This window comes from Rattus norvegicus, chromosome 11, assembly GCF_021556685.1.
Source record: "Rattus norvegicus strain SHRSP/BbbUtx chromosome 11, alternate assembly SHRSP_T2T, whole genome shotgun sequence".
Classification (NCBI taxonomy): Eukaryota; Metazoa; Chordata; class Mammalia; order Rodentia; family Muridae; genus Rattus; species Rattus norvegicus.
This window is the reverse complement of record NC_141544.1, coordinates 58397161-58425127: the sequence shown is the minus strand read 5'-3', so window position 1 is coordinate 58425127 and position 27967 is coordinate 58397161. Positions and strand designations below refer to the sequence as shown.

General features: G+C 43.1%; 1 protein-coding gene across 8 annotated transcripts; it reads right to left on the bottom strand.

The window, feature by feature from the left end:
• Positions 1–6: 6 nt before the first annotated feature.
• On the bottom strand, positions 7–27967 carry Cep97 (centrosomal protein 97). 8 transcript variants are annotated; one of them, XR_015632778.1, is made up of 13 exons: positions 27864–27967; positions 24036–24178; positions 20748–20925; positions 18710–18811; positions 16841–16954; positions 15980–16146; positions 12812–12976; positions 11967–12091; positions 8329–9082; positions 7238–7597; positions 5309–5441; positions 4724–4799; positions 14–914 (listed from the first exon to the last, which is right to left on the bottom strand). XR_015632778.1 is itself a non-coding variant. In NM_001107096.1 (11 exon segments), coding segments are annotated over 11 exon segments (2538 nt in total). In that variant the 5' UTR covers positions 27907–27967; the 3' UTR covers positions 7–224.

Below are 27967 nucleotides of genomic sequence, written 5' to 3'. Positions count from 1 at the left end.
AACTATTGAGAGATAAAGTGCATATTCCTTTTAATATTTTGTTTAGTACAGTAGTACAACAAAAATGAATACGTAGTTCAACAGCTAATATCTAAAAACTGTGGGACAAGAATACAAGTTGTAGCTAAAGAATAACAAAATGGGGTACAGGGTTGCTCCCCTGCAAAAAGAAAGTGAAAACAGAAAATCAAAGGGAATTTCTGCTTCCCAGTTAATCAGACAGGCTACACAGTGACACCCACTTGCAGCACCTGAAATGCAGTGTCACATTCTGGAGGCTGCCCTTGGACTTCCTCGTTTAACTTACAATTCTCTGGTGTCTGGCTAATTTCCTCCTGTAAAGTAGGAGATGCTCTATGAGCCTCACTGTCAGAGGCACCCAACCTTTCCGGAGAACAAGCTAGGAGACGCTTATTGTCTCCCGCCATATCGTCGGGACCTGCCCTGTCATCCGCGTCATCCAGCTGCTGGACTGAAGCTAAATACTGCTGCAGCAGGGTGTTATCCTGCTCACTGGTGGAGCTTTCCTTACTGCAGTCACTGTGCTCCTCAGCTGTGGCCTCTGAGTCTGGGTCTTTGACGTATTTCACTGTGTCAGCGGAATTCCCCAACGCGGAGTTTTCGCTGCTTTCTACCGAACTTTTTTCAAAATCCAAAGAATCCTGCAAACAGTGAACTTGTTCTGTCAGGGAGGAGTGAAAACCAGAGTCGGGAAAGTCCGGCACTGATTTCTCTTGAGGAGCGTCATCCTCAATAACGAGCCAATCCGAATTCTGATCGGAAGAGGGGTCCTGATGTTGTGGAAGTAACGGAGGCTTGGGTGACACCAGAGTACTTGATATAGGAGGCACATCAGAATGCCAGGAAACTAGACGCTGTTCCACTGTCTGCTGCCAAGCCTGTAGAGCCCTTACCTGTAAACCAGGAGACACAGTTTTACTATAAAGTACACATCCCGTCTCTCTTAAACGTCCGGACCTTCCCCCGCAGAAGCCACGCAGTTGCCTGCATTCATTACTCCCCTAACCTCTTCTCAGGGCAGAGTTTTGTGTCTTTGGTAGCAAAGGGCAATCCACGGCACAAAGAAGGCCACAGCGTTCTCCTGCTTCACTGGAGAAGCAAGACAGCATCTTTCTCACTAAGGGCTCGATGATGTGCAAAATATAGACCGACATCTAAGATGGTAAGGGTCAATTAGCGCCTCTGAATCTAAGTGGATCTTCTAAAAATCAATCTATTTTAGAAACAGATGCAGACATAGAATTTCCAATTATTTTAAAATGTGCTATTTATAACTTTCTTTTTTTTTTTTTTCCGGAGCTGAGGACCGAACCCAGGGCCTTGCGCTTGCTAGGCAAGCACTCTACCACTGAGCTAAATCCCCAACCCCTATTTATAACTTTCTAAAATGACTAAAAGTATCCCAAGTTCTTGACAATATGACCCTTCATATCTTATAAAAATAATTTCCAATTTTTACTATAAGAATTGCAAGTTGAGCGGTGGTGGTGCATGCTTTAATCCCATCACTTGGGAGGCAGAAGCAGGCAGATATTTGTGAGGTCCAGGACAGCCACGGCTACACAGAAACCCTGTCTCACAGAACAAACAAAACAAGCAACAATAACAACAACAACAACAACAACAACAACAACAACAACAGGAAAAAAAAACAGCCAAAAAAAAAAAAAAAAAAAAAAAAAGGCATGCAAGGGTGGAAAAAGACTCAGTAGTTAAGAACACAAGCTATTCTGGACCAGCGTGCAGATCCTGACATCCATGCAGCAGATCAGAACCTCCAGGTCCAAGGTTTCCACACCCACTTCTGGCCCCAAGGGCACTGTACACATACAGGTCACATATATACACAAGGCAAAACACCCACACACATAAATCCTTTTTTTAATCCCAAGCAAGAAAGTAATACAGAGCTAGGGTGTAGCTCTGGTGGCATAGTGCTTGTCTAGCTGCATGGGCTCCTGGTTTTGAGCCCCAGCACTACAGAAATCAGTTGTAATGGGGCACAGCTGTAACCTCACCACTTTCGAGACACAGGCAGGAGGATCAGGAGTTCAAGGTCATCCTTAGCTAGAGTGAGTTTCTAGCGAGCCTGCACCACGGGAGAACTTATCTGAAAATCAGATGGGATGGAAGGGAAGGGAAGGGAAGGGAAGGGAAGGGAATAGGACAGCTGGGGAGGGGAGAAAACCAAATACAGGAGTTTTGGTTTTGCTCTGACCACTCTCCAAGGTGATCTCCTGTCTGTTCTTTGAGGTGGGTCCTCACTACACAGTCCTGTGCCATCAAGGTACTTCCTGATAGTTTAAAGTGTATCTTTTCAGAATTTTTCTATATATTCTCAAATACGTATCGTTTTCATATATATTTTCAACTTTTAATTTCTTTTTAAAAAAAAAAAGATTTATTTATTTATTATATATAAGTACACTGTAGCTGTTCAGACACACCAGAAGAGGGCATCAGATCTCATTACAGATGGTTGTGAGCCACCATGTGGTTGCTGGGATTTGAACTCAGGACCTTTGGAAGAGCAGTCACTGAACCATCTCTCCAGCCCCTTTAATTTCCCCCTATTTATGGAGGGGCACATACAAGTGGCAGGAATTGGTTCTTGCCTTTTAGCACCTGGTCTCAGGGTCCAAACCCAGGTTGTCGAGTTTGACAGCATGCAGCTTCATCCAGTGAACTAGCTCACTGGCCCTCAGAGAGCTCTGAAACAGTGCTTCTCAACCTTCCTACTGCTGTGACCCCTTAATACAACTGTTCATGTTGTGGTGACCCACGACCATAACATTATTTCCGTTGCTAATCCGTAATAGTAATTTTGCTACTGTTTAATGTAAATGTCTTATTCAGAGTTTCTCTTCCTGCATAAATGTCATGACCAAGAAGCAAGTTGGCAAGGAAGGGGTTTGTTTATTCAGCTCACACTTCCACACTGCTGCTCATCACCAAAGGGAGTCAGGACAGGAACTCACACAGGCCAGGAAGCAGGAGCTGATGCAGAGACCATGGAGGGATGTACTTACTGGCTTGCTCCCCTGGCGTGCTCTGCTTGCTTTGTTTTTTTTTTTTTTTTTTTTTTTCTTTTCCCTTTCTTTCTTCCTTCCTTTTTTTATTGGTTATTTTATTTATTTATATTTCAAATGTTATTCCCCTTCATGGTTTCCCCTCTGAAATCCCCTATCCTATCCTCCTTTCCCCTGCTTCTATGAGGGTGCCTCCCCCACCCACTTACTCTGCCTCACCGCCCTAAGCTTGTTTTCTTACAGAACACAGGACTGCCAGCCCAGGGATGGCACCACCCACGATGGGCTGGGTCCTCCCACCCTTGATCACTAATTAAGAAAATGTCTTACAGCTGGGTCTCAACGAGGCATTTCCTCTAGGGAGGCTCCTTTCTCTTGTGTCAAGTTGACTCACAAAACCAGCCAATACAGAAAATGTCTGATATGCAGGATATCTTATTTGTAACCTGTGATCAGGTTATCTAATCCCCCAGGGGACTGAGGCCCACAGGTTGAGAACCACTGTTTTAAAACCAAGTGGATGCTAATTCCTATCTCCTGCAGTTATTATTGAGCATTACTCTGAAGATCTCTCCAGTCCATACACTACTTCACCCACTGTAACTGCCCATAGTATTCTGTAGTCCTGTTATTTTTATAATTTAATCAGCTTCCTACTAATGGTAAATAAAAAAATCTTTAAAATTCTCTTTTAATTTTATGAGTTGTATATAACTATAAAAACGTATTTGTTAAGATATGTCCAAGAAATTATTAGGAAGTTTTTGATATCGCATTTCAGTATTAGTGATACTGTAATATTTTAAAAGTTTTGAAGTACTAATAGAACCAAAGGCTTAAAATGACTTAAAACTCTGCCCCTCATAGACTGTAGCACTCAGGAGAGCAGCCCCTGCAGCACAGTAGAGTGGGCCCTGGTGGAGGAGGCACAGGCGACTCACTCCACCCCAAAGGAAGGGTGCAGGAGAGCTGGCCCAGCCCCTCACTGGCTGCAGCCCTTGGGAGGGTGTGCCCTGTGTCTTGACTGGGCAGCTCAGTGGAGCTGGCTCTGGAGGCATGAGTAGCAGTGAGCCAGCCAGAAGGCATGAGAATAGGAGCGCTGACCCTGCATCTGCCGATGGAGCCCTTGGATGGCCTTGATGAGGCAGTGCTGGAGAATCACCTGGTGATGTAGCTAAAAGAGAGCCAGGCTGCTGAGCAGCTCGGCCACCACAGGCCCAGACCCACACACAGGCCCAGACCCACACACAGGCCCAGATCCACACACAGGCCCAGACCCACACACAGGCCCAGACCCACACACAGGCCCAGACCCACACACAGGCCCAGATCCAAAATCTCCATCATCTGAGAACAGTTGGGGGACATTAAAGGGCCAGTCCTATTAATCTAAAGCTTCAGGATCCTCATGACACAGGGTGACAACAGATACTCCAAGAGGAGTCCCAGTGAGGAAACAATATTGATGGTGTCCCAGAAACCAGAGACCTTACACCAGATTAATGATGCATTGCAATGAACATCTGCAAGTGAGGATGTTTGGGCTGAAGAATGAAATGAAACTAACAAAAAAAATCAATAAAAAGTTAAGAAAAAATAACTCTGGTCTCACTGACTAGAAATTTTCTCTGTTCACAGATACTAGCCCTCTAGTATCTGAAGTAGGAGTTTACCTCGTTCCAAAGGACCCTGACAGCCTCCTCTTGCACAAAATTCTTCACACGTTCTTCATCTCTTTCTTTTCTTAACCTACAGTGATTCAAAAGATCATGTTGACATAAGAACACTTTGATTTAAACTTCAGTTAAAACTACTGAACAAATGCATTAGAAAGAGATTAATATAATAATAACAGCCATTTCCACTTTTAGAATAGCTAAGCTCAAACCTTATTTAAAACTGTGCTTCAGAACAGAAGCCAAATACTCACATATTCGTTCTGTAAAGTATTGCCGACAGGGGAAAGGTTTGTGTGAGTGAGAGTGTACATATGCTATGTACTAAACATCCCTTTATCTGCCCTTCAATTCCCAGCCAAACACAAGGAAATAGGAGCATAGGAAAGGCTGGCTAGTCAAATCGTCCCAACGCTTAATGATTACACTTCAGTACTCAGGATCACAGATTAACAGTGTTCTCCTAAGAACTCTCCAGCAGAGCTAACCCCATCAGCCATCACTTCCCATTTGCCTCATTCCTGCTGCTCTGGTATCACAGACTTTTCCTCTCTATGCCTTGCTCTCAGACCTCAGTCTTACCTCTGAAATCACTGATGCCCTCTCCATTCTTAGGCCTACTCCAAAGCACAGGTTTCCTTTATTGCCCATTACCATTCGAATATCCGGGCTACTTTGTTCTCAAGTTTGTGTTTGCTTTTTAATTTTCACAGCACTGGAAATAGAAACCAGGGTCTTGGACCTGCTCGACAGAGACTCTACCCCTGAGGTATACCTCATCCCTTCTCAGAACTTCCAACACGATTATATACTTTCTCTAGACTCTCCAACACATTGTACTGTGCCATCTGACAGCCCTGAATCGTAAGCAGCAGACTCCCTTATAGACTACCTTTCTTTGAATTTCCTTAGCCAAAACAGACCTATTTGTACAAACATTGTAGCTCTCGAGCAGAAGTCTTTCTCCTTCTTTTATACATCAGGCTCATTCAACTGCTCCTCTTTGCTACTTTCAAGTGACTCTTTAGCTAACTTCTTGTACTGGTTGAGTTCTTTTGCAACTTGATGCAAACCCGGAAATATCCGGGAAATTTCAATTAAAATAATGGCTCTATAGGAGTGGCCTATAGGCGAGTCTACAGGGCTTTTTTTTTTTTTTTTTTTTTTTTTTTTTTTGGTTAATGATTACTATGGGAAAGCCCAGCCCACTGTGGTGATGTCAACTCTGGGAAGATGGTTCTGAGTTGTATAAGGAAGCAGGCTGGTGCACGATACACTAGTGCAATAGTCGCACAAATGTAGGCATGAGCATCCTCTCTGACTGGATTTAAGGTCCATCCCATGAGAGAGGAGATGTGGTAGGGGAAACCAGGATCAAAATATATTGTATGAAAGAAATTGCTTTCAATCAAAAAGGAAGGAAGGAAGGAAGGAAGGAAGGAAGGAAGGAGGGAGGGAGGGAGGGAGGGAGGGAGGGAGGGAGGGAGGGAAGGAAGGAAGGAAGGAAGGTAGCAGACAGGCAGGCTGAGGAAGCTCGGCAAGTTCTAAGGAGCCAGCCAATAAGTAGTGCTCTTCCACAGCTTCTGTTTCAGTTCCTGACTCCAGGTTCCTGCTTTGGGTTCCTGCACTGATTTCCCTCAGTGATCTAGTGTGACCAGAGAGTTTTAAGCTGTGATCAACCTTTTTCTCCCCAAGTTGCTTGTAGTCATGATGCTTTAGCATAGCAACAGGAACCCTAAGATGCTCCTCTAAGGCTGCCTCTTTATCTTGGTAAATTTTCCCACTCCCCATGTTAATCACTGAGGTCTCAGCACCAGTCTTTCTCTCTCCTGTTGTTTTGGTTCTGAGGACTCAGTATTCAAATAGATGTTGTACCTAAGAATAACTTACCCATGAATCTACTGTCATAATCTTACCCTATTCCCCAACATTTTAACTTCAACTTATTCTGAGGCTCTCTCTCTTTGCCCCTTTTCTTTCTCTGCCCCCTTTCACTCTCTCCCTTTCCCCCTCCCCCCTCTCCTCACGTGTTCCTGGCTCTCCTCTCCTCTCTGTCTCTGTCTCTCTCTCCCTCTCTCTCCCCTTCTCTGCCCTTCTCTTTCCCTGCCCCTACTCCCTTCTCGATACCCCCTCCCATGCCCATAAATAAACTCTATTCTAAATTTAAAAATAAAAAACTTATTCTGAGGATTGGAAAGATGCCTCAGTGAGAAAAGACAAGACTGAAGACACAAGTTCAATTCCCGGAACCCACACACTAGGAGACAACCTTTACCTATGAATTCCCTACCAGCAACTACCTACTCTCTCTTCTTCATTAAACATTAACCAATCCATCCCAACCTGGCTTTCATCCCCACACCACTAAAGCCACTCCTGGAAAGCTTACTGTGCAGTGAGATCAGAACTGGAATGTAGGATGTCTGTGCCCTGCATGTTCTGAGTACAGGACAGGGAATATGGCAACCTCCAAGCCCTTGAAATATTTACCAGAAGAAACTCTTTGTATACCTGAGGTACTGAGTTGCACCAGAGCTAACCATGTGATGCCTAGTGAACACCCATTTCGCTCCCCTGGGGCCCTCAGACACTAGTTTACTTGTAGGGAACAAGAAATCTGAAAAAAATCAGCCACATGAATATGAGATTACTAAGTTACTAATGAGGCTTTAGCATAGTAATAGGAACTCTGAAATGCTCTGTTAAGGATACATAAAGCCATGGCTGAAATGCTCAGGAAACCTCTGGTTGGTGTCATCACACATCACAGTGATGGGAAGAAAGTAAGCAAGGAGGTAACTGGAAGAGGGCACCAGGAAGCCTGCGCCAGCCTCCTCCATGATTTCCCCTCATTTAAACTGCATGCATCTCCTAAAATAAACAAACAGTAACTGTGAACAGAGCAATTCCTAAGTTCTGTAAATTCATTTAGCAAATTGTGGAACCTGAGGACAGTCTTGAGGATCACAGCCATCGAGAACAACCACAGGCTAAATCTAGCATCGCTTTCTCTGCACTGCATAAAGCATCTCTCACTTCTCCTGAAATATTTTGCCCCACTGCAATTGAATATAATATACTCTCTTGGCTGCTCCTTCTCAGGCTCCTTTGCTGCTTTCTCCTAAGCTGCCTACAATATTAATAAACATTAATGCAGTATTAGTGGACTCTTAATTGTCACAGGTTAGTAGTGAGACAGTCACATATGTCCTGGAACTAAGGAATAATTCCTGCCTTAGTCCAGAATTTCAGTCCCTGTGGATGCCTGATATTTTTCTTTAGCTCTTATGTCAGTGACTTGGTTCCATGTGGATTCCCTCTTGCCCCTTGTCCAGTTTTTCTACAGTATCTGCTTCTGTTTTGAGAATCACAGATGTAGTCACTCAATATCTTTTGTGAAACTACACCTGTATGCTTTTGCTATATACTAATTGCTATGCTGGGAAGGGAGATGGATATGACAATCTGTACTCTCAAAATGCTTTCAGTGCATCATGGGAGATGAGGTATAGCAACAGTGGCCTGCAGCCTGCAGCACAGCTCTAAAACAACCTGAGAACCTGGCACCCCAGGCCAACAGAACAGCACAGCTTCCAGCCTACCTCCGCACTTCATCTGTCAGGCAGACAATGTGCTCCTGCATTCTGCGTAGCCGGATTTCATAGCGTACCCCTTTGGCTTGTGGGTTGTAGTTCCTGGTATAAAAGCCTCGCCAACAGGCCTGAAGCTTAGTGGCAGCTGCATTCAGTTTCTGAAGGGTGACTTTATCTTGTCCCAAAGCAACAGGTCTCTGGGTAAAAATCCTGCAGGGAAATTTCTCTGAAGTGGTGGGAGACATGACTTCTTCTCTGTTTGGTTCTGTGTGGGACACACTGTGTCCACCTGATGTAAGACTGTGGTTATCCTCCTTCAAGAGAGCAGTGATGATCGATGACTTGGGACAAGGTAGCAGCCCAGCTTCCTCATTTCCTTCTGTGCTGATCTTACGTTTCAGCATTTGAACATCTGAATCCCATAAAGACTTCTCCCTGTCCTTATCCAAGTCCTGGTGTTCCAGTCCTTTCGTGAATTCATCTGTACCATCATCATCCTCAAGGCCCAAGTTAATGCCCTGTAGCCTCAGCTCCACAGTGGGAGACACTGGAGAAAGCCCCGATGCAACTGGCATAAAAGTGGACTCTGAAGAGAGCAGACTACAGTTTAGCTTGTCCTCGTCTGTCTGTATGTCTTCAAGGTGAAGGTCATTCCGAGAGTATCTTGTAGCATGTGTAGTGGCTAGGAAGTTATTCTTAACAGCATATAACTGATCATCATTACTGCTGCTCCCAACCCAAGAATTGATTTGGAGAACAGGTTCTAGAAGATTCAAGGGAGCATCATTTAAATCACCAAGTATTTGAAGAGCCTTCTGAATTGTATACTTAAAACATTTTATCCACTGAGCCATCTCCCTAATCCCTTAGTTGTAGACTTTTAGTGACATTTAATCTCTAAAATATAGTAAAATACAATAAAAAGTTCCCTCAAACATGACTAAAATGTCAAACCAAACATTTTTAAGAAAATTAATTTCTTGCTGCTGGAGAGATGGCTCGGTGGTTAAGTGGACTGGCTGTTCTTACAGAGGACCTGGGTTCAATTCCCAGCACCCACATGGTGGCTCACAACTCAGTGTAACTTCAGCTCCAGGGGCTCTGAGTCTCTCTTCTGGCTTCAGCAGGCTCAAGAGATGCTTATGCACAGGGGCAGACAAGCAGACAAAACACACACACAGGTAAAGGAGTTCAAAGATTAAGTTAAAAAATAGTAATTACAGATTAAAGGGTGGGAAGGGGCGTGCCTTTAATCCCAGCACCTGGGAGACAGAAGCAGTGGATCTCTAAGTTTGAGGCCAGCCTGATCTACAAAGCAAGTTCCAGGACAGCTAGGGCTACACAGAGAAACCCAGTCTTGAAAATACGAGGGTGGGGGTGGGGGGGATAGTAACAGGAAAATAATTTATTACAGTAGGAGTGGTGGCAGTTCATCCAACAATTCCAGCACTTGGGAGGCTGAAACAAGAGGACTTCCCTAAAGTCAAGGACAGCATTACTATGTCTGTATAAAGAAAACTGTCGGGGCTGGGGATTTAGCTCAGTGGTAGAGCGCTTACCTAGGAAGCGCAAGGCCCTGGGTTCGGTCCCCAGCTCCGGAAAAAAGAACCAAAAAAAAAAAAAAAACTGTCCACAAAGTGGGTTTTTTCTTTTTCATTCTTTTTAAGTGGTGTGGGGGGGGGGGGGGGGTAGGATATCAGGTTTTTTTTATAACCAGAATTACAGTTGGCTGTGAGACACCTGACATAGGTGCTGAACTTTGGTCCTTTGGAAGACCAGAAGGCACTCTTATTTTTTTTTTTTTAATTAAAAACTCTTATTGATTCTTCATGAATTTCACATTCTGTACCCAATCCCACTCAGCTCCCCATCCCTCCAATCGACCCTCCATCCTTAGAACCTTCCCCTAAAAGAAAACAAAAAATCAAAAACTAAACAAAAACCAAAACATCTCAGTGTATCACAGTATGTCACATAATATAACCTTTGCCCAAATAGCTTTACTCGCTAATCTTCACTGCAATGAGGCACTGGTGTGATTCCGGGCCTCCGGCTTCTGCTATACTATCAATCCTGGGTGCCCCCAGGAACTCCTCTCAGACATCCCCATTGCTATCTTGTGTCTGGAGATCCCGAAGCTTCAGATCTACAGACTGGTCCCTTTGTGCCTCCAGAGAGATGGAGTAGATGCTGGCCCTGAGTTGCTCAGCCTACACACACACCAGTAGGACCAGTTCTCCCACTTTGTCCAGACAAGGAGTGGCGTCAGCTCTTCCTCTCTCATTTCCTCAGGCCGGCTCTCCCACACCCACACCTCCAGGGTCAGCTCTACTGTGCTGCCCAGAAAGGACTCTTAACCACTGAGTCCTAGAGTCCTATATCCAGCCCTACAAAGAAATAGTTTTAAAAATTAGACATATGAGTATACACACACACACACACACACACACACACACACACACAGAGATATGAGGCTGGGGTTATGATTCAAGCATAGAACACTTGTCTAACATGCCTAAGGTCCTAGGTTCAATCCCCAGTAACACATACACCATCACAAATTAGAGTATGGGGGCCAGCGAGAGGCTCGGTGGCTGACAGTACCTGCTGCACAAGCCTGGAGACCTGCACTCAATCACCTAAGCCTAAGTAAAGGTACAAAAAGAAAACCACTCCACTGAGATATCCTATCTTCATGGCACGCTCTTCACGGCACACATGCACACCACATACACAATAATAATTGTTTTAAGTGATTGTAGTGGAGCTGGAGAGATGACTCAATGGTTAAGAGTACTGGCTCCTCTTCCAGAGACTCTGAGTTCAAGTCCCAGCAACCACATGGCGGCTCTGTCTATGATTTGATGCCATCTTTTGCTGTGCAGACATAAATGTAGATTAAACATCCATATACATAAATTACATAAATAAATAATTTTTTAAAAAATTTAATTAGAATTATAATATCCATATATACATATCTTTATGTACATATATTAAACATGTATACATATATAAAATATATATGTACTCAAACATACAAATATATGTTATCTACAAATCTGTATCAAATGATCACTAAAGTTAAAGTGATAAAATATTACAAAAATACATCCTTTTCAGCTAGGATTAGTGGCACCTGTCCCCTATATCTCAGCATTCAAGAGGAAGAAGGGGCGGAGACAGTTCAGTGGTTAAGAGCACTTGCTGCTCGTGCAGAGGGCCCAGGGTTCAGATCCAAGTACCCACACGACAGTTCACAACTGACTGTGACTACAGCTCCAGGGGATCTGATGTCCTCTTCTGACTCCTGTATGCATGTGATACACATACAAACACTCTCACACATACATAAAATAAATACTAAAAAGGAAGGAAGGAAGGAAGGAAAGAAGGAAGGAAGGAAAGAAGTAAAGAAGGAAGGAAGGAAAGAAGGAAGGAAGGAAGGAATCAGGTCTGGTGGATTTGATGCAAGTCTGAGTCGAGCTTGGAACTATATGGTGAGCTTCAGACCAGTCATGGCTACATACAGAGACCTTGCCAGAAACGAACTGTTTTATGACCCAGCAAGTCAAATGAATTGAAGAAATGTAGTGAAGCAAGCTGCTCTTAGGCATTGGGTATAAATGACCTCCTGACCTCCTTACCGCTTTCCTGGAAATCTTGCACAGGGCTTGAACACTCAGGTGTACGGGGCACCCTTGTTTCAACAGCAGCAATAGGAGACAACTCTTCATTCTGGCTCTGGTTCATCAGCTGCCTCTGGTGAAACCTAAAAAACCAATAATAAATATTGCTGACATTTAGCACAAACTAAGTCTTTTTCCTGCTACTAAGTTAACAATGGTAACAGAAACATAAGTTTACAAAGGGGCATATTTAGCCATTGGCGAACAATAGTCCCTTTGAACACTTTGTGGAAAAAAGGTTAATTTTTTTTTAATTATTAGACAAAAATGGGGATGGCAACACATTCCTACAAACCCAGCACTGTGGAGGGGCAGGCAGCAGAATCAGCCCTTCACAGTCACCTTCTCCTACATATAAGTTGGAGGCCAATCTAGATTACATGAAAAGACTCTATCTTAATCTATACATTTAATTGCTGACCCACCTTATATGAACACAATTTCATATGTAAAAACATTGAAAGATGGGATCTCCAACAAGGGAAGTGATTGCTGAACACTTGGCCATGCTTGTTACTATTAGCACTTAGCACGCTACATGAGGCACCTACATTAAAAGGCCAAGGACTTTTCTTCAAGTGTTGAGGCTCAAACCTAGGGCCTCATACATGCAAGGCAAATCAAATAACCCATCCTTCCATTATTGTTCGGTAAAGCAACTGCCAAGGAACAAGCCACACTTTGTAACTTAGCTTCTCTGCAGTGACACAAGGCCAGCATCCAGATGTGTGTCCTCCACCACAGGTAAGTCTGAGGTATCTTCGCCTCCAAAGTCCTCAGCTGCCACAAATAAATGGGCTTACCTCTGTTTGCTCAGAATCTTCTCCAGTTTGGCATCCTCTGCAGTCTGAAGACCCAGGGCAGAAATAAGAGGACAAACTGTAGCCAGGTACTGGACAAGCTGGACATGCTGGCCAGGTCGATACGATCTCCCCTTGCCTTGACTATAGAGCCATTCAGCCTTCAGACTGAGGAGGAGGGGACAGCACAGGGGTCAAACACATTGCTAAGGAAGTGATCTTTCTTTTGAATTTACTTACTAAAAACCAATGGATTTTTTTTCATTTAAAAAACAAAACAAAAGGGTTGGGGATTTAGCTCAGTGGTAGAGCGCTTGCCTAGCAAGCGCAAGGCCCTGGGTTCGGTCCCCAGCTCCGAAAAAAAACAAAACAAAACAAAACAAAAACAAAAACTTGGGGCTAGAGAGATGGCTCAGTAGTTAAGAGCACTGACTGCTTTTCCAGAGTTCCTGAGTTCAAATCCCAGCAACCACATGGTGGCTCACAACCATCTGTAATGGGATCTGACGCCCTCTTCTGCTGTGTTTAAAGACAGCAACAGTGTACTCGCATTTGTAAAATAAATAAATAAAAATAAATCTTTTAAAAAAAGACCCTCAAGTTTTACTTATTTTTAGTTAATTTTGAGGGATGGGTGGGTGTGTGTGTGCGCACGCGCGTGAACACTCTTGTGTATGTACAGTAGAGGCCAGAGGCTGAGGTTGGGTATCTTCTTCTGTTGCTACACACTACACACTTTATTTTTTGAGACCAGGTCTCTCTCTCTTGGGGCTCACCTTTTGGCTGGGCTGGAGGCCAGCAAGCTCCAGCAGTCTGCCCATCTCACCTCCTCAGTAGGAGCATTACAAACATGGCACAGTCCCTGCTTTCTGATCTATATTCCTAACTCACTTCCCTTGGTCTCTTGTTTTCATTTTTTTTTTCACAATTAGAGGTACTCTGTTCATACTAATGAGCCCAAATATCTTTTAATTATTTTCAAAGAAGCAATGAGCATTCTCTCCATTTATACTTTGTTCATCAAACAGAAGCAATCTATAAGCTCATAATTGAAGGTTTTAGAAATATCTAATTGGTCACTTTTTTTTTCTTTTCTTTTTTTTCTTTTTTTCGGAGCTGGGGACCGTAATTGGTCACTTTTTAAAAACTGTTGGGTATCGGGAATTAACTATTGCTAATACTGGGCTGGAGAGATGGCTCAGTGGTTAAGAGCACTGACTGCTCTTCCAGAGATCCTGAGTTCAATTCCCAGCAACCACATGGTGGCTCACAACAATCTGTAATGGGATCTGATGCCCTCTTCTGGTGTGTCTGAAGACAGCTAGTATACTCATAAATAAATAAGTAATAAATAAGTAAATATTGCTAATACTTTATTTCCTATACAAAATTTATCACTAGGTGCTTATTTCTCATAAGTAATATAACTAGTAACAGGGACAGAATCTCATCATTTTGTAATTCTTAATGACTTAATGGTTTGGGTCATGGACCGTTTATAGTTACTAATAAGAAGATAGACATTCCAGACACTGAGTCCAATCTAATACCTTCTACAAAGTAGCCTTCCCTTTAAAACACCAAAACTATCTGGGCACAAGCCTTTCGTCCCAGTACCTGGGAGGCAAAGGAAAGCAGATCTCTGAGTTCCAGGCCAGCAGGACTATGTAGAGAGATCTTGTCTCAATACATACTTACATACATACATACATACATACATACATACATACATACATACATACATCCTCAAAACTGAATCTGATCACATCTCCATATCCAACCACCAATGTAAGCATTGATAAAAGGGAGAAAAAGATGTCAAGCACACAGTCAGCATGGCCAACCTATAGGGTATACAAATGGAACAGACCAGTGTTTTTGTTTAATTTTTTTGTTGCTTTTGAAAACAAAGTCTCAAGTAGCCAGGACTGGCCTTGAACTCGCTATATAGCTAAAACTAGCCTTCCCTGCCTTCACCTTGCCAGTGTTGTGACACCAACTTGCTTGATATTTTAAGATGCTAAAAAGCATCCTCCAGTACTGGAGTTATGGCTGGTTGTGAGCTACCAAGAGAATGCAGAAACTAGAACCCAGTAAAAACAGCCAGTGCTCATATCTGCTGAGCCAACTCTCCATCCCCCTTTCCACCCCCCTTTTTCCATACCCAGTTGAAACACTATATATGTAGTTGAGCATGGTTTTGAATTTCTGATCTTCATGGTTTCATTTCTCTGATACTGGAATCATAGGCATGAACCACCATGGCCAGTTTTATGAAACAATGGGGCTTAAAAATATAATCACAGTAAAATAGAAGCTTGCTATTTGCTGGCTAGCCAATGATCCACACATTTCTGTCACCCTGTTCCCCATGCTGGGGTTACAGTATGAGAAGCTATACTTGGCTTTTTATGTGGGTTCATTTTTAATGAATGATATTTTGGTATATCCAGTTTTTATGTGGATTCAAACTCAGGTCCTCATGCTTGCAGAGCAAGAGCCTCAAACATGGTAAGCAAGCATTCTACAAATGAGTTGTATTCCCTAGCCCTAAAACTAATCTCATGTAGCACAGGCTACTCTAGAACCAACAGTGTATCCTAGAATGGCAATGACCACCTAACTCTTCTGCCTCTATGTCTCAAGTACTGGGATGACTGGCATGCACCACACACCGGCTCCCAGCTCTGATACTCATTTCCTATCCTTCCTAGGAAAGGAGGGGTAATCCTAAATACCCAACAAACACTCTGGGCTACAATTACACCAGCATTTTCAATTTTTAAAGATACACTTTAATTAATTGATTAGCCAGATGGTGGTGGTACACACCTTTAATTCCAGCATTGGGAGACAGAGGCAGGCAGACCTCTAAGTTGAAGGGCAGCCTGGTCTGATCAACAGAGCAAGTTCCAGGACAGCCAGGGCTACACAGAGACCCTGTCTCAAAGGGGAAAAAAAACAAAAAACAAAAAACCAACAATCTGGGGTTGGGGATTTAGCTCAGTGGTAGAGCGCTTGCCTAGCAAGCGCAAGGCCCTGGGTTCCGTCCTTGGCTCCGGAAAAAAAAAAAAAAAAAAAAAACCAACAATCTGTGGCAAACTAGAAACTTTAGAACTGATCTTCCCCAAACTCCCATGATTGGTGCCATGGTAAACAGATAATGCCTACCTCTCCTTCTGAGAAATCACATATCCGTCCAGCACTCTGAGATTCAGACACCAGCTGACAATGTACGGTCGATAGTCAAACCCTGGAATGGACGGGGTAGCCATCACACAAGGGTTGTTCATGATTGATAACTGTTCCAGTTCACTTAAAGAGGCCAAAAATGAGATCTGCAACAAAAGACACCCTTGTTGAGCAAAATGAATGTCCAGTGTCAAGCTCAGGGTTCCGATGACCACATAACTTTGGCAGCATTTGAGAATGTCACAATTTCCCTCTTGTTTTAAAGAGCATCAAGCAATATTCTACTATTAGTCACTGACTTCTACAGCTCTAAGAACCTGGCCATGTGTCCTTCCTGAACAACAGGAAAGTATCATCATTGTTTCCTAGTTAAGAAAACCATAGCCCTTCTTTTGTGACATGATATCATTTAGCCCAAGCTGACCTTTAGCTTCTAATCTTCCTGCCTCTGTGATCAAGTGCTAATGTTACCGACATGCAAGACGGTGCCTGGCTTGAGAAAACCCTATCTGAGAATATAGCAGCAGCAGGGAAAGGTGGACAGGTAGCCTCATTGGCCCTTTAAAGCAGATGTCTCTTTGCTGCCAATCACCAGCGCATTGCAGTATTACAACTGAAATTCAGCCTGGTGACCTGCCAGGGTAAGGAAAAGGTAGAAAGAGAAACAGTGACACTGTAGAGCCAAGTGTATCACCATAGCAGCGTGTTCTCCCACGATGGCCCCAGTCTAAAAGGGAGCTCGAGAACCTTTCCTATCTCTCCTGGCCTTTCCCTGTCCTAGATCCCACAGACTCCTGGACTTCTCCTTCCAGGATCCCACAGAAGAGCTTCACAGTTTACCTCATTTAAGTCTCGGATTTCATTTTCTGCCAAAGACAGTATCGAAAGATTCCTGGGTAGATAAGCAGGTGCCATTCTGAGAGAAGTGATGATATTTCCATGTAAAAGCAAGGTCTTGAAAGAAAAAAATACAAATCAACAAAGTACAAATAAATTAACTTGATAATGCCAAAATGGGACATGCAAAAATAAAGAGGTTTATTTTGTTAAACTTCTCAGCACACATAAATCAAAGATTAGCACTTACAAGGCACCTAAGTGGTCTCTGGCCAACAAGACCTATGACTTACCCAAGAACATGTGGTTGATGTAGTATTGAGGTCTGCTACGATGCACTACAGTTTATGCAATTTAAGTTAATATGCAAAGCAATTTCCAACATAGCTATTCCTTTCCTTTTAAAATGTCAGAGTAAAGGCTGGCATGGTGGCACATGCCTTTAGTCCCAGAACTCGTGGGGCACAGGCAAGCTGATCTCTGAGTCCAAGCCAGCCTTATCTATGGAGCAAGTTCCAAAATGGCCAGGCTACACAGAGAAACCTTGTCTCGAAAAGCCAAAAGTAAAAGAGAAGAAAAACAAATAAACAAATAAACAAATAAACAAAAACACTTATCAAAATAAAATAAACAAATAAATGAAAGATGGATGAGTGGGTAGGTGGGTGGCTGAGTGGGTGGGTGAATGGGTGGGTGGGTGGCTGGGTGAATGGATGGATGGGTGGATGGATGGATGGATGGATGGATGGATGGATGGATGGAGTTAGTCCGGAGGGATAGCCCAGTGGATAAGAGTGTTTACAACCATGAGGATCTATTATCAAATCCCAAGCACCCATGTAAAAAGCTGGGCATGCTGGCTCATGCCTGTACTTGGGGCAAAAATAAGTGGATTTCTGGCCAGTCAATAGCTAAAAGAAGTGAGCTTCCAGTTCAGTGAGAGTCTATTTCAGAGCAATAAGGTACAGAGGGATAGAGGAAGACACCCAGCATCCTGTTCCACTCAGGTGTCTCCATCCAAACCCATCACCATGTACCACACATACACATCTACCACACATATGCGCACACACACACACACACACACACACACACACCACATACACATGTACACATCCATCACGCACATGCACACATGCACACATGCACACCATTGGGGAGGAATTGGGGGAGGTATAATAAAAGGAAAAATGCACAAAATATCCAACCATTTTTTTTTTATTCTTTTTTCGGAGCTGGGGACCAAACCCAGAGCCTTGCGCTTGCTAGGCAAGTGCTCTACCGCTGAACTAAATCCCCAACCCCCCCAACCATTTTTTTGAATTCTCTTAGCATTTATTGGGATAGCTGGATATGTCAAATTGTTTGGAATTATTGTTGCTATGAAATGATAGAGAAAACATGGAGCTTCACATTCCATTTCTAAAGCTTAAAGAGTCTATCTGATGCTAATAATATTCAATTAAGCAAAATACAGGAAAAAGCTCTATATCATGATTTTTAGTTTAGATTTAATGATTTATGTATGTAGGTGTTTTGCCTATATGTATGTCATGTACCATGTGTGTGCCTGGTGCCTGTGGAGGCCAGAAGAGGACATTATAGGCCTGGAACCAGGATTACAGATAGTTGTTAGCCACGATGTGGTTCTGGAATCAAACCAGTGCTCTTAACCTTTGAGCCATTTCTCCATCTTCCATGTATCAAGTGAAATCAACTTTGTTAATTAAGTTATACTTAGTACTGAAAACAGCATCTTTGAGAATAGAAAAAATAAACACATAAACCTACATACACACAAAATGAAACAATATTTTTAGTCATTTTTTTAGATCTATGTTTTTTTTAAGAAGTTACAGAAAACCCACCTACCTTCAGAGCTGTCAGTTTCGATACATCACCTATCTGGGGTATGTTGTTGTCTGATAAATCAAGGTGCTGCAGAGCTGAACAGCTATTGATTTGCTCCATGGTCTGTCACAAGAAAAGCATCATGTCATTCCCTGCACTTCAAATCAACAGACGAAGTGTTCCCTAACTCTCTCAGCTGAGCCCCGCTTCCTCTTGTCACTAGAAGCACAACAGCAGAGCTGAGCCAGAGAAGGGAGGGAGAGCAACGTTTGGAAAATAGCCATGAAACGAGCTAAAGGGTTTGCAACTCCACAGGAAGAACAACAGTATCAGCCAACCAGACCCCCGCCCCCCAGAGCTCCCACGGACTAAACCACCAACCAAAGAGTACACACGGAGGAACCCATGGCTCCAGCTGCATGTGTAGCAGAGGATGGCATTATCTGGCATCAATGGGAGGAGAGGCCCTTGGTCCTGTGATGACTCATTTCCCCAGTTTAGGAGAATTCGAGGGTGTTGAAGTTGGAGTGGGAGGGTGGGAGTGGAAACATCTTCATAGAAGCAGGGGGAAGGGGAGGGGAGATGGAAGAGGGGGCGAAGGGGATAACATTTGAAATGTAAATACATAAAATATCCAATAAAAATATGAATTAAAAATAAATAAATAAATAAAAAGAAAGAAAGAAAGAAAGAAGGAAAGAAAGAAAGAAAGAAAGAAAGAAAGAAAGAAAGAAGCCATGTTGCAAGCTTTCAAGGCTACCAAGCAATTCCTAACATCGCAAATATCTACATCCCAAAGAAAGTTCAGTGACATCTGTGTCTAGAGAAGAGAATTTACAAAATCAGAATGAAGTCAAACAGCCTATGTTAAATCCTGGCTTTGTGGTTGGGGAGGATCAAAGCAAAGCAGCATCTTCTAGGCATGACAGGACCTTTGCACCCATGAACACACACACAGCAGCTGTGGTTATCTTATAAGACCCACACAAGAGCAAGCCAGTTAACACTTAGCATAGAGGGAAGAAGAGGTTCTAAGTCCCACCCCTGAGGACCTACAGACAATGGCTTCTAAGAAAGGGATAGTTTTCCTTAAGAGCATGACCCCTAGTGAGTCACCCACGATCCAGACACCACACCCAGGAACATGCGCAGTATAAATTAGACTCAGTTGGTTCGTTTTAAAATGAAAAAGACAACATCAAGTTGGGTAAGGAGTTGAGGACAGAAGTGAAAAGATTTAGGGAAAGAATGGTAGATAAATATGATCAAAATATGCTCTAAATCATATGAAATTCTCTAAGAATGATTTTTTTTTTTAAATTTTGGGCTCTACAACTTCTTAGATGTATGAGCTGGGATAGGTTATTAATTTCTCTGGCCTCAGTTCCCCTTCCTGTATAATAAGCATAGTAACTATACCTACTTCACTGGCTGGCATGAGCTCACTACAGATGAGGTGATTAGAAAAGTTCATAGCACAAGGCAGGTGCTCAGTAAAGGCAACTATTATTATAACTCCCTCTAGTCCCCTTCCCAGAAAATAAGATATAGCAATGGTTATTAACATCCAAAATTACAGGGCTGGAGTGATGACTCCGTGGTTAAGAGCACTGACTGCTCTTCCAGGAGACCTGAGTTCAATTCCCAGCAACCATGTGGTGGCTCATAACCATCTGTAATGGGATCCTATGCCCTCTTCTGGTGTGTCTGAGAACAGCTACAGTGTACTCATATAAATTAAAATAAATAAATAAATGTCAAAAAAAGAAACAAAATTACACAGTTCCTGGGTGGCAGACCTTTTTCCCATTCATCATTAAAAATGTACTTAAAAGTTTGGCTGGGGTGGCGGGTAACTCCTTCCCCATCATTCTAGTATTTAATTTACTTTTTCGAGTACGATATAGATTCTTTTGAAGGTGTGTGTTGATACCAATTATAGAAGTAGACACTTTCACTTTTTAGTTTACTTATTTCTATACTTGCCAAGTTTCTTTTTCCCAGAGAACATGTACAGAAAACGACAACAGCAACAACAAAAATCTCAAAAGATAATTACCAAGAAGAAAGCCATTCACCTTCAGATTATTGCCCGCTAAATTCAGCCACTCCAAATGGACGAGGTCCTTCAGCCCTTCCATGCAGCCAATACTATTATGAGGTAAATTTAACACTCGGAGTTGAGTCAGCTTGGCCACACCCATCATCCGAACCAAGCGATTATTAGCCACTGACAACTGTGAAAGGAGAACATTATTATTCCTAGAAACAAAATCTATATCTCCACACATCCTGGTAGATGGTCAAACATTCCCAAATACACAAACCTAACTTATAGTTTACACATAGTATACATATCTATCACCTACAGCTTAACTACTGGAGTCTATTGTTCTAATCAACAAAAGTATAGATAAATTTATATCTGTTGTTATATGGGGTAACCAACTAATGCCTGACCACAAGAAATTCATGTGTGGTCATATAAACCCAGTCAAAAGCCCATGGCAGGGGATGGCATAGCCCTAGAAGCTACTGATGGCTTTTGCTAATGGACAGAATGTACCTATCAATCAGACTCCTAACTGACTGCATAAACACCCACAGAACAATGCGGCCGTCAGCTGTTTTCAGAGAAGCTTCTTTTGCAATAGTTGGTGGTGTCTGCAGAGACTCATAACTGGTCTCAGTGCTGGAAACAAATATCTGTTAAAATGCACAGCCATAAACGGGACATCTATAACATTGAGGAGGGCAGTGGAAGGTTAGAAAGAATGTAAGGGCAGGAGGAAAGCGGGGAACAGATAGTGCTTTCTGAGTATCACATGGCTGCTGTACTCTGGAACTCAAAGCAGCACGTAAGACTGAGCTCCTCAACAAGCTGGAGGTGTGGAGAGGAGCCTGGAAGGCCATGCCTTCCAAGGATTAATCACTGAGGAATAACAGACAGTGGCTGACAGAGAAGGGAAAGACACTTTCTTCAAGGGGTGTAGCCATGGTGAGGTGTCTACGTTCCCGTAAATGGATTCTCACTCATGTTCCTCATGAAATTCACTTGGTCACAAAAAGAGAGGTGGGAGAGAAGGAGAAGAAAGAGGAGGAGAAAAAGAAGACACGGAAAAACAAGAGAGAAGAGAAGAGAAATGGGATTAGAAGGAGTGGAAGAAATCAAGAGAGGGTAATGTGATGAAAATGATAAAAATATATGTATATACATATCCAGACAAATGAAACGCAGTATCATACACAATCAATGTATGCTTATATATTTCAAAAATACAGATAAAGCTTAATAAGTCTGTTGCCAATTTTTAATGATACTTGTGTGTGGATGGTGTATGTTGGGGTCATTGCATGCGTGTGTGTATATGTTTATGTGTTGCATTCTTGTGTATGGGGGGTGCACATGCCCATCTATATACATACACAGGCTAGAGCAGGACTTTGGGTATCTTCCTCTGTCCCTCTCCACCTTATTGCTTTGAGACAGACTCTCTACTGAACTGCAGGCTCATCATTTTGGCTAAATTGGCTGGCCAGCCAGCTCTGAGGATCTGCCTGCCTCTCCCCTCCAATGACCAGGTTAAATGTATACTACATGCATCGGTGCCCAGCTTTTAGTGTGGGTGCTGGGGATCCAAATTCAAGGCTGTGTGTTTGCAGAGCCAGTGTTCTTACCCACTGAGCTGTCTCCTAAAGATACTCTTTATCTTATCTTTTATTCAACTCGAAAATATTAGCTCTATGAATACTATCGTCATACCATTTCAGTCACAAACAAGGACTATGATAGGTATACTAAAAGGAACCAAATAAGCACTCCCTTTTCCTTTGTTCTGTTTAGGTGTAGTTTAGGGCTTTGAGTATGCTAAGCCTTGGCCTTCAAGTATATCCTCAAGCCCAACATTCCTGGATGAATAAACTCTTTACCCCAATATGACGTTAAAATTAGGTTAACACAGTATTTTGTTTGTTTGTTTCTTTCTTTCTTTCTTTCTTTCTTTTTTTTTTTTTTTGGAGCTGGAGACCGAACCCAGGGCCTTGCGGTTGCTAGGTAAGCACTCTACCACTGAGCTAAATTCCCAACCCCTTAACACAGTATTTTATCAACATATAATGTGCCTTTTAAAAATATGTATTTATGGGGCTGGAGAGATGGCTCAGCAGTTAAGATCACTGACTGCTCTTCCAGAGGTCCTGAGTTCAATTCCCAACAACCATATGGTGGCTCACAGCCATCTGTAATGAAATCTGATGCCCTCTTCTGGTGTCTGAATACAGCTACAGTGTACTCATATACATAAAATAAATAAATATTAAAAAATATGTATTTATTTATGGGAATAGAAGAATGGCTCAGCAGTTAAGAACATAAGTGTGGGGCTGGAGAGATGGCTCAGTGGTTAAGAGCACTGCCTGCTCTTCCAGAGGTCCTGAGTTCAAATGCCAGCAACCACACGGTTTCTACAACCATCTGTAGAAAATGAGATCTGATGCCCTCTTCTGGTGTGTCTGAAGACAGTTATAGTGTACTTATATATAATAAATAAATGAATAAATCAATAAAAAAACAAACATAAATGCTGCTCTTCCAGAATATCAGTTTAGTTCTTAGCACCAAGTCAGGTGCCTCACAACCATCTGTAGTTAACTCCAACTCCAAAGAATCTGATCTCCTCTTCTGGCCTCTGCATGTACTCATACTCATGTTGCATATATTCATACAGATATACAGAAAGATACATCTATAAAGAGTGAAATAAATAAGAAATTTAAAATATGTGTACAGAGAGCAAGAGCATGCAGACGCATGCATGCACAGACATTTGCAAGAGCACACATGCAAACATCACAGGCATCGTCTCAAAAGTCGGTCAGTTCTCTCCTACCTGTGGCAGGGAGCAAACCTAGGTCTTCAGACCTTTACATAAGCACTCCTACCTGCTGAGGTGTCTTTTTTTTTTTTTTAAGATTTATTTATTTATTATATATAAGTACACTGTAGCTGTCTTCAGACACACCAGAAGAGGGCATCAGGTCTCATTACAGATGGCTGTGAGCCACCATGTGGTTGTTGGGAATTGAACTCAGGACCTCTGGAAGAGCAGTCAGTACTCTTAACCACTAAGCCATCTCTCCAGCCCCCCTGCTGAGCTGTCTTGCCAGCCCTGTTTTCATTTTTTAATAATGCTTCTCTTTCTAGTCCATTGTAAGTGTAACACATGTATTCACCTTCAGAAGCTAGCATACAAAACTTGAAGGCGACACTTACTGCTTTCCAGGCATGTAGAGTGTGACTTTTTGGATTTGTTTAGAAATAAATGAGTCTTATATAACCCATACTCACCTGTATTAACTGTTTGCATTTCTCCAGATTTTCCAGTTTTATAATCTGATTTTTATCCAGAATCAATGTGTGAACATCAGCATCACAGGGCAAGTTGGCCCCTAATTTCTGCAGTCCCTGCCCTGACCAGTTTACCACTGATCCTTGAAAAGAGAAAACATCTTGTTAGAAAGCAAATCTGAGGACTGAGCTTAGCATTTCACACTGAGGGGAAAAACATGTAAACACATTTAAAACTACACCACAGCACAAGAAGTATCAAAAGTTTAAACGTACAATAATCCAGAGCTCTAATGCCACATTTTTTTTTCAAATTTATGAATTACTGGGAACCTTTGCATGCAAGCCCTAAGTGCACTCTAGTATTTAATAATAAGCATTCAGAAAACAGGATTGATGTTTCTTTTGAGGTATTTGGTGTTTTGATTTCTGGGTTTTTTTCTGGGATTTATTTTAATTTTCTGAGACAGGGTTTCTAGGAGTTTCACTGTTTGTCCTGGAACTCGTTCTGTAGACCAGGCTGGCCTCAAACTTAGAGATCTGCCAGCTCTCTCCCTAGTGCTGGGACTAAAGTGAAGAGACAAACGGCAGCTCACTCTTGCCTCTGCACTGAGTTCCCAGCACCGACTTAAACAACCAGCACAATCCCCTGGTGCAGATGTCTCCTGTCTTTGAAGGAGGCAGAAAATTAATGCCCTTAAAGTGATAAGACCTCCACTCTTAATCTATGGGAAAGACAACCAAGGGCTCCCAGACAAGCTGTAGCCAGCATGTAAAAATACACTGGTCACTGATAATGAAATGAATCATTTCTTCCCACGTCAGAAAAGTCCTTTTCCAGATGTATGGTCCCTTCTTGCTGTCTGAACAAACGTTATCAGTTTGAAAGGATAGCATTCCTTTAGCCCTCACCCTCTTGAAAGCCCCAGCCTATGCATTTCCCATATATAAACCCCAAACCTGGGCGTCCCATTCCTAACCTGCCAAGCAGGGAAGGTTGCATCCCAATTTTGAACTCTTGTGTGTTTACATGGGTGGTGTCCTGATCTCTGGCGGTCTCCTGGGGTTCTCAAGAACTGGGCATAACAAAAGCGGGTGCCACCACCTCAAGGCTTATTTCCCCCTTTTTTTAATCTTTCAATCTTTTGTTTTGGATTGGTTTTGGTTGTTGTTGTTTGGGGTTTTTGTTTTGTTTTGTTTTATCTTTTGCTGTTGTTTTCAGACAAGGTCTGATGCTGGCGAGGCTAGCATAAACTCTCTATGTATCCAAGGCTAAATTTGAACTCCTGATCTTCTTTCCCTCAACTCCCAAATACTGGAATTAAAGCTATCATCGCACCAGGTCCTAAAACTTTTTTTTTTATAGAAATCAAAATGTTTATAACCTAACTATATTTTCAAGAGCCCAACACTGTGTATATGGGGACTGGGGTCAGTGCATGTCACACATGCCCAGGGAAGCCAGAGGAGAATGCTGGGTGTCCTGTTCTGTAAATCTTTCTTTACACACTCTCTCACTGAACCTGAAAGCCTAGTGCTAGACTGGAAGTCAGCAAGCCTCCAAAGTACTAGGTGCTGGGGCTTTTCCCATGGATTCTGGGGGTTTGAACTCCAGTCTGAATGCTGTCCCTGTAACCGCTCTTACCCACTGAGCCGTCTCTACAGCCCTCACTTTGTTTTTTGAGGCAGGGTCTCTCACTGACCTGGAGCTCATAAGTAGAGTAGGCTGGTTGGCCAACAAGTCCCAAGAATCTGCCTATACTCACCTTCCCAGCACTTGAGATTATAAGCTCCTGCCACCACGTTGGGTCTTTTACCTGGGTTTGAGGATTGAACTTGGTTCCTCGTGCTTGTACAGCGAGCACTGTGCCAACTAAACTATCTCCCCGCCACTTTGAAGTACTTTTGAAAATCACAGTATAGTTAATTGATGGAATAAAATGATTTTGATTTCACAAGGTTGCAGGCAGCGCTCAATAAAACACCTATAGCACAAATTCAGACTATAGCTCCCCTGGCTAACCACTATGGACAAGTTTCCTTCTCTTTTTCTCATTTATTTCTCATAGTCCGAAAGTCCCCCAAATTAAGGGGTTGGCAGGTTTGGTAACTGAGACCCCTCTCCTAAAGGCTGACTGCCTCCCCGATGTGTCCACCCACGTCTTTCCTCTAAGTCACTCTCTTAGCCTCAATGGTCACTCTCTTAGCCTCTCCCCCTCCATTTCCTCTGGGGTAACTTTTCTACTCCACTAGACATAGATGACAGTCAGGTGATGTTTAAAGCACCAGCACATCTTCAATTTCGAGGCCAGCTTCATGTATATAGTGAATTCTGGGGAAACCAGAGCTATAGATTGATACCCTGTCTCAAAACAAAACAGCTATGCAGTGGTGGCAAGCGCCTTTAATTCTAGCACTTGGGAGGCCACTTGAGAGACAAAAGCATCTCTGTGAGTTGGAGGCCAGACTAGTTTATTGAATGAGTTCCAGGACAGCCAGGGCTACACAGAGAAACTCTGTCTTGAAAAACGACCAAAAAAAAAAAAAAAAAAAAAAGTGAATGAGCCACGTGTACACCTCACACCTTTAATCAGAGCATTGAGGAGGCAAAAGCAAAAGGATTTCTTGCTTTTAGACCAGTTTTAGACCAGTCACAGCTACATAATGAGACCCTGTCTAAAAAAAGGGGGGGGGGGAATATAATATAAACATTGTTCTACATAAAAATACATGAGATAATGGGAGAAAAGCACCCAAAATATCATCTGGCTCTTTGAGCGTAGGGGGGATGGCTCTGTAAATGCTAACTGCTGCTGTTGTGGGTTGTCTTGGTGAGCTAGGAAGGTTTAGGAAAGGGGGCGTGGCCTGAGTAACTGCTAATTTCAAATTTTCGATTAGATTGGGACCACCTTGGGATGTAATTTTTTGGGGACTGCTTTCCTAGAGGGTGTCAATGCTTTTCGGTCTTCTTATCACGTGAGGCGTCGTGAGCCCCTTCTTCAAGATGAAAACTATACTGTTCTGGAAAAGCGCACCTAGCGTTCGCACACAATTCTTAAGTGTCAACACATCTTTTAGCCGAACTCCTCCCCATTAGAATTCAGGGTCGCCAGCTTATGAGCCTCAACTCTACCTACCCTGGTCTGCCCCAATTCAGTCAGCTGCCACCACGCCTCAGAGTGTTACCAAAACAAAAGCTCTGAGGTCGGCGCCCCACGGAGGCATCTCCCAGGCACAGGCGCACCCCCAACCTAAGCTCTGCCAAACAAAGACCAAACTCGACTCCAGGACCCGGCCTGCAGAATGACGGGGGTACAACGCATGTCTGGGTCATTCTCAGATTCTATCACGGCTACTGGCCACTTCCAAAGAAGAGTTCAAGCATACTATGATGCGGTTTCAGATAAGATGCTTCCTGAATGTTCTCCGAACCGACGAGAAGGAGAGGTACGGGAAATAAAAAGACTCTGCTAATTTCCCGTGGGCACTCGGAACTCAAAGTAAACGTCCCAGAAAGGTCACCGCAGTCTGAAGCCCACTGCCCAGTCAGGCTAAGGAGAGCGCGGGACGGAGGCGCCGGGCACCGCAAAGGGTCCTGGGGACTGAAGTCCCTCATCCAGCCTTCACTGCAATGTTACCGGACTGGACCAGAGAGCGAGACTACAACTCCCAGTAGGGAGTGCGCCTCCGTGTTGCCTACAGCCCCTCATCAAAAGAACTGGTCCAAAACTGCACCTCTAAACCCAGGCTTCTTCTTTACACCAAGCAACTATTTAATATGTCTTAGTGAAGTAAACTTTGGAATTTAGGAGCGGGGAATCATCGTACCTTCTCCCGGAGCCAAAGCCCCGTCGACTCGCGCCACCGCCATACTTGCCGCTTGCTAATGACACCCGGCAACCGTCCTCAGCCGTTCTGTAGAGCATGTAGTC

Bases quoted from the DNA above. Each gene is read 5' to 3' on its own strand.
- Cep97 (XM_087576309.1), bottom strand. The intron at 16,147-16,840 runs GTAAACTGTGAA...CTTTTGTTGCAG, and splicing joins AAATCCGAGACTTAAATGAG to ATCTCATTTTTGGCCTCTTT. The intron at 4,800-8,328 runs GTAGGCTGGAAG...GAATCACTGTAG, and splicing joins CTGACAGATGAAGTGCGGAG to GTTAAGAAAAGAAAGAGATG.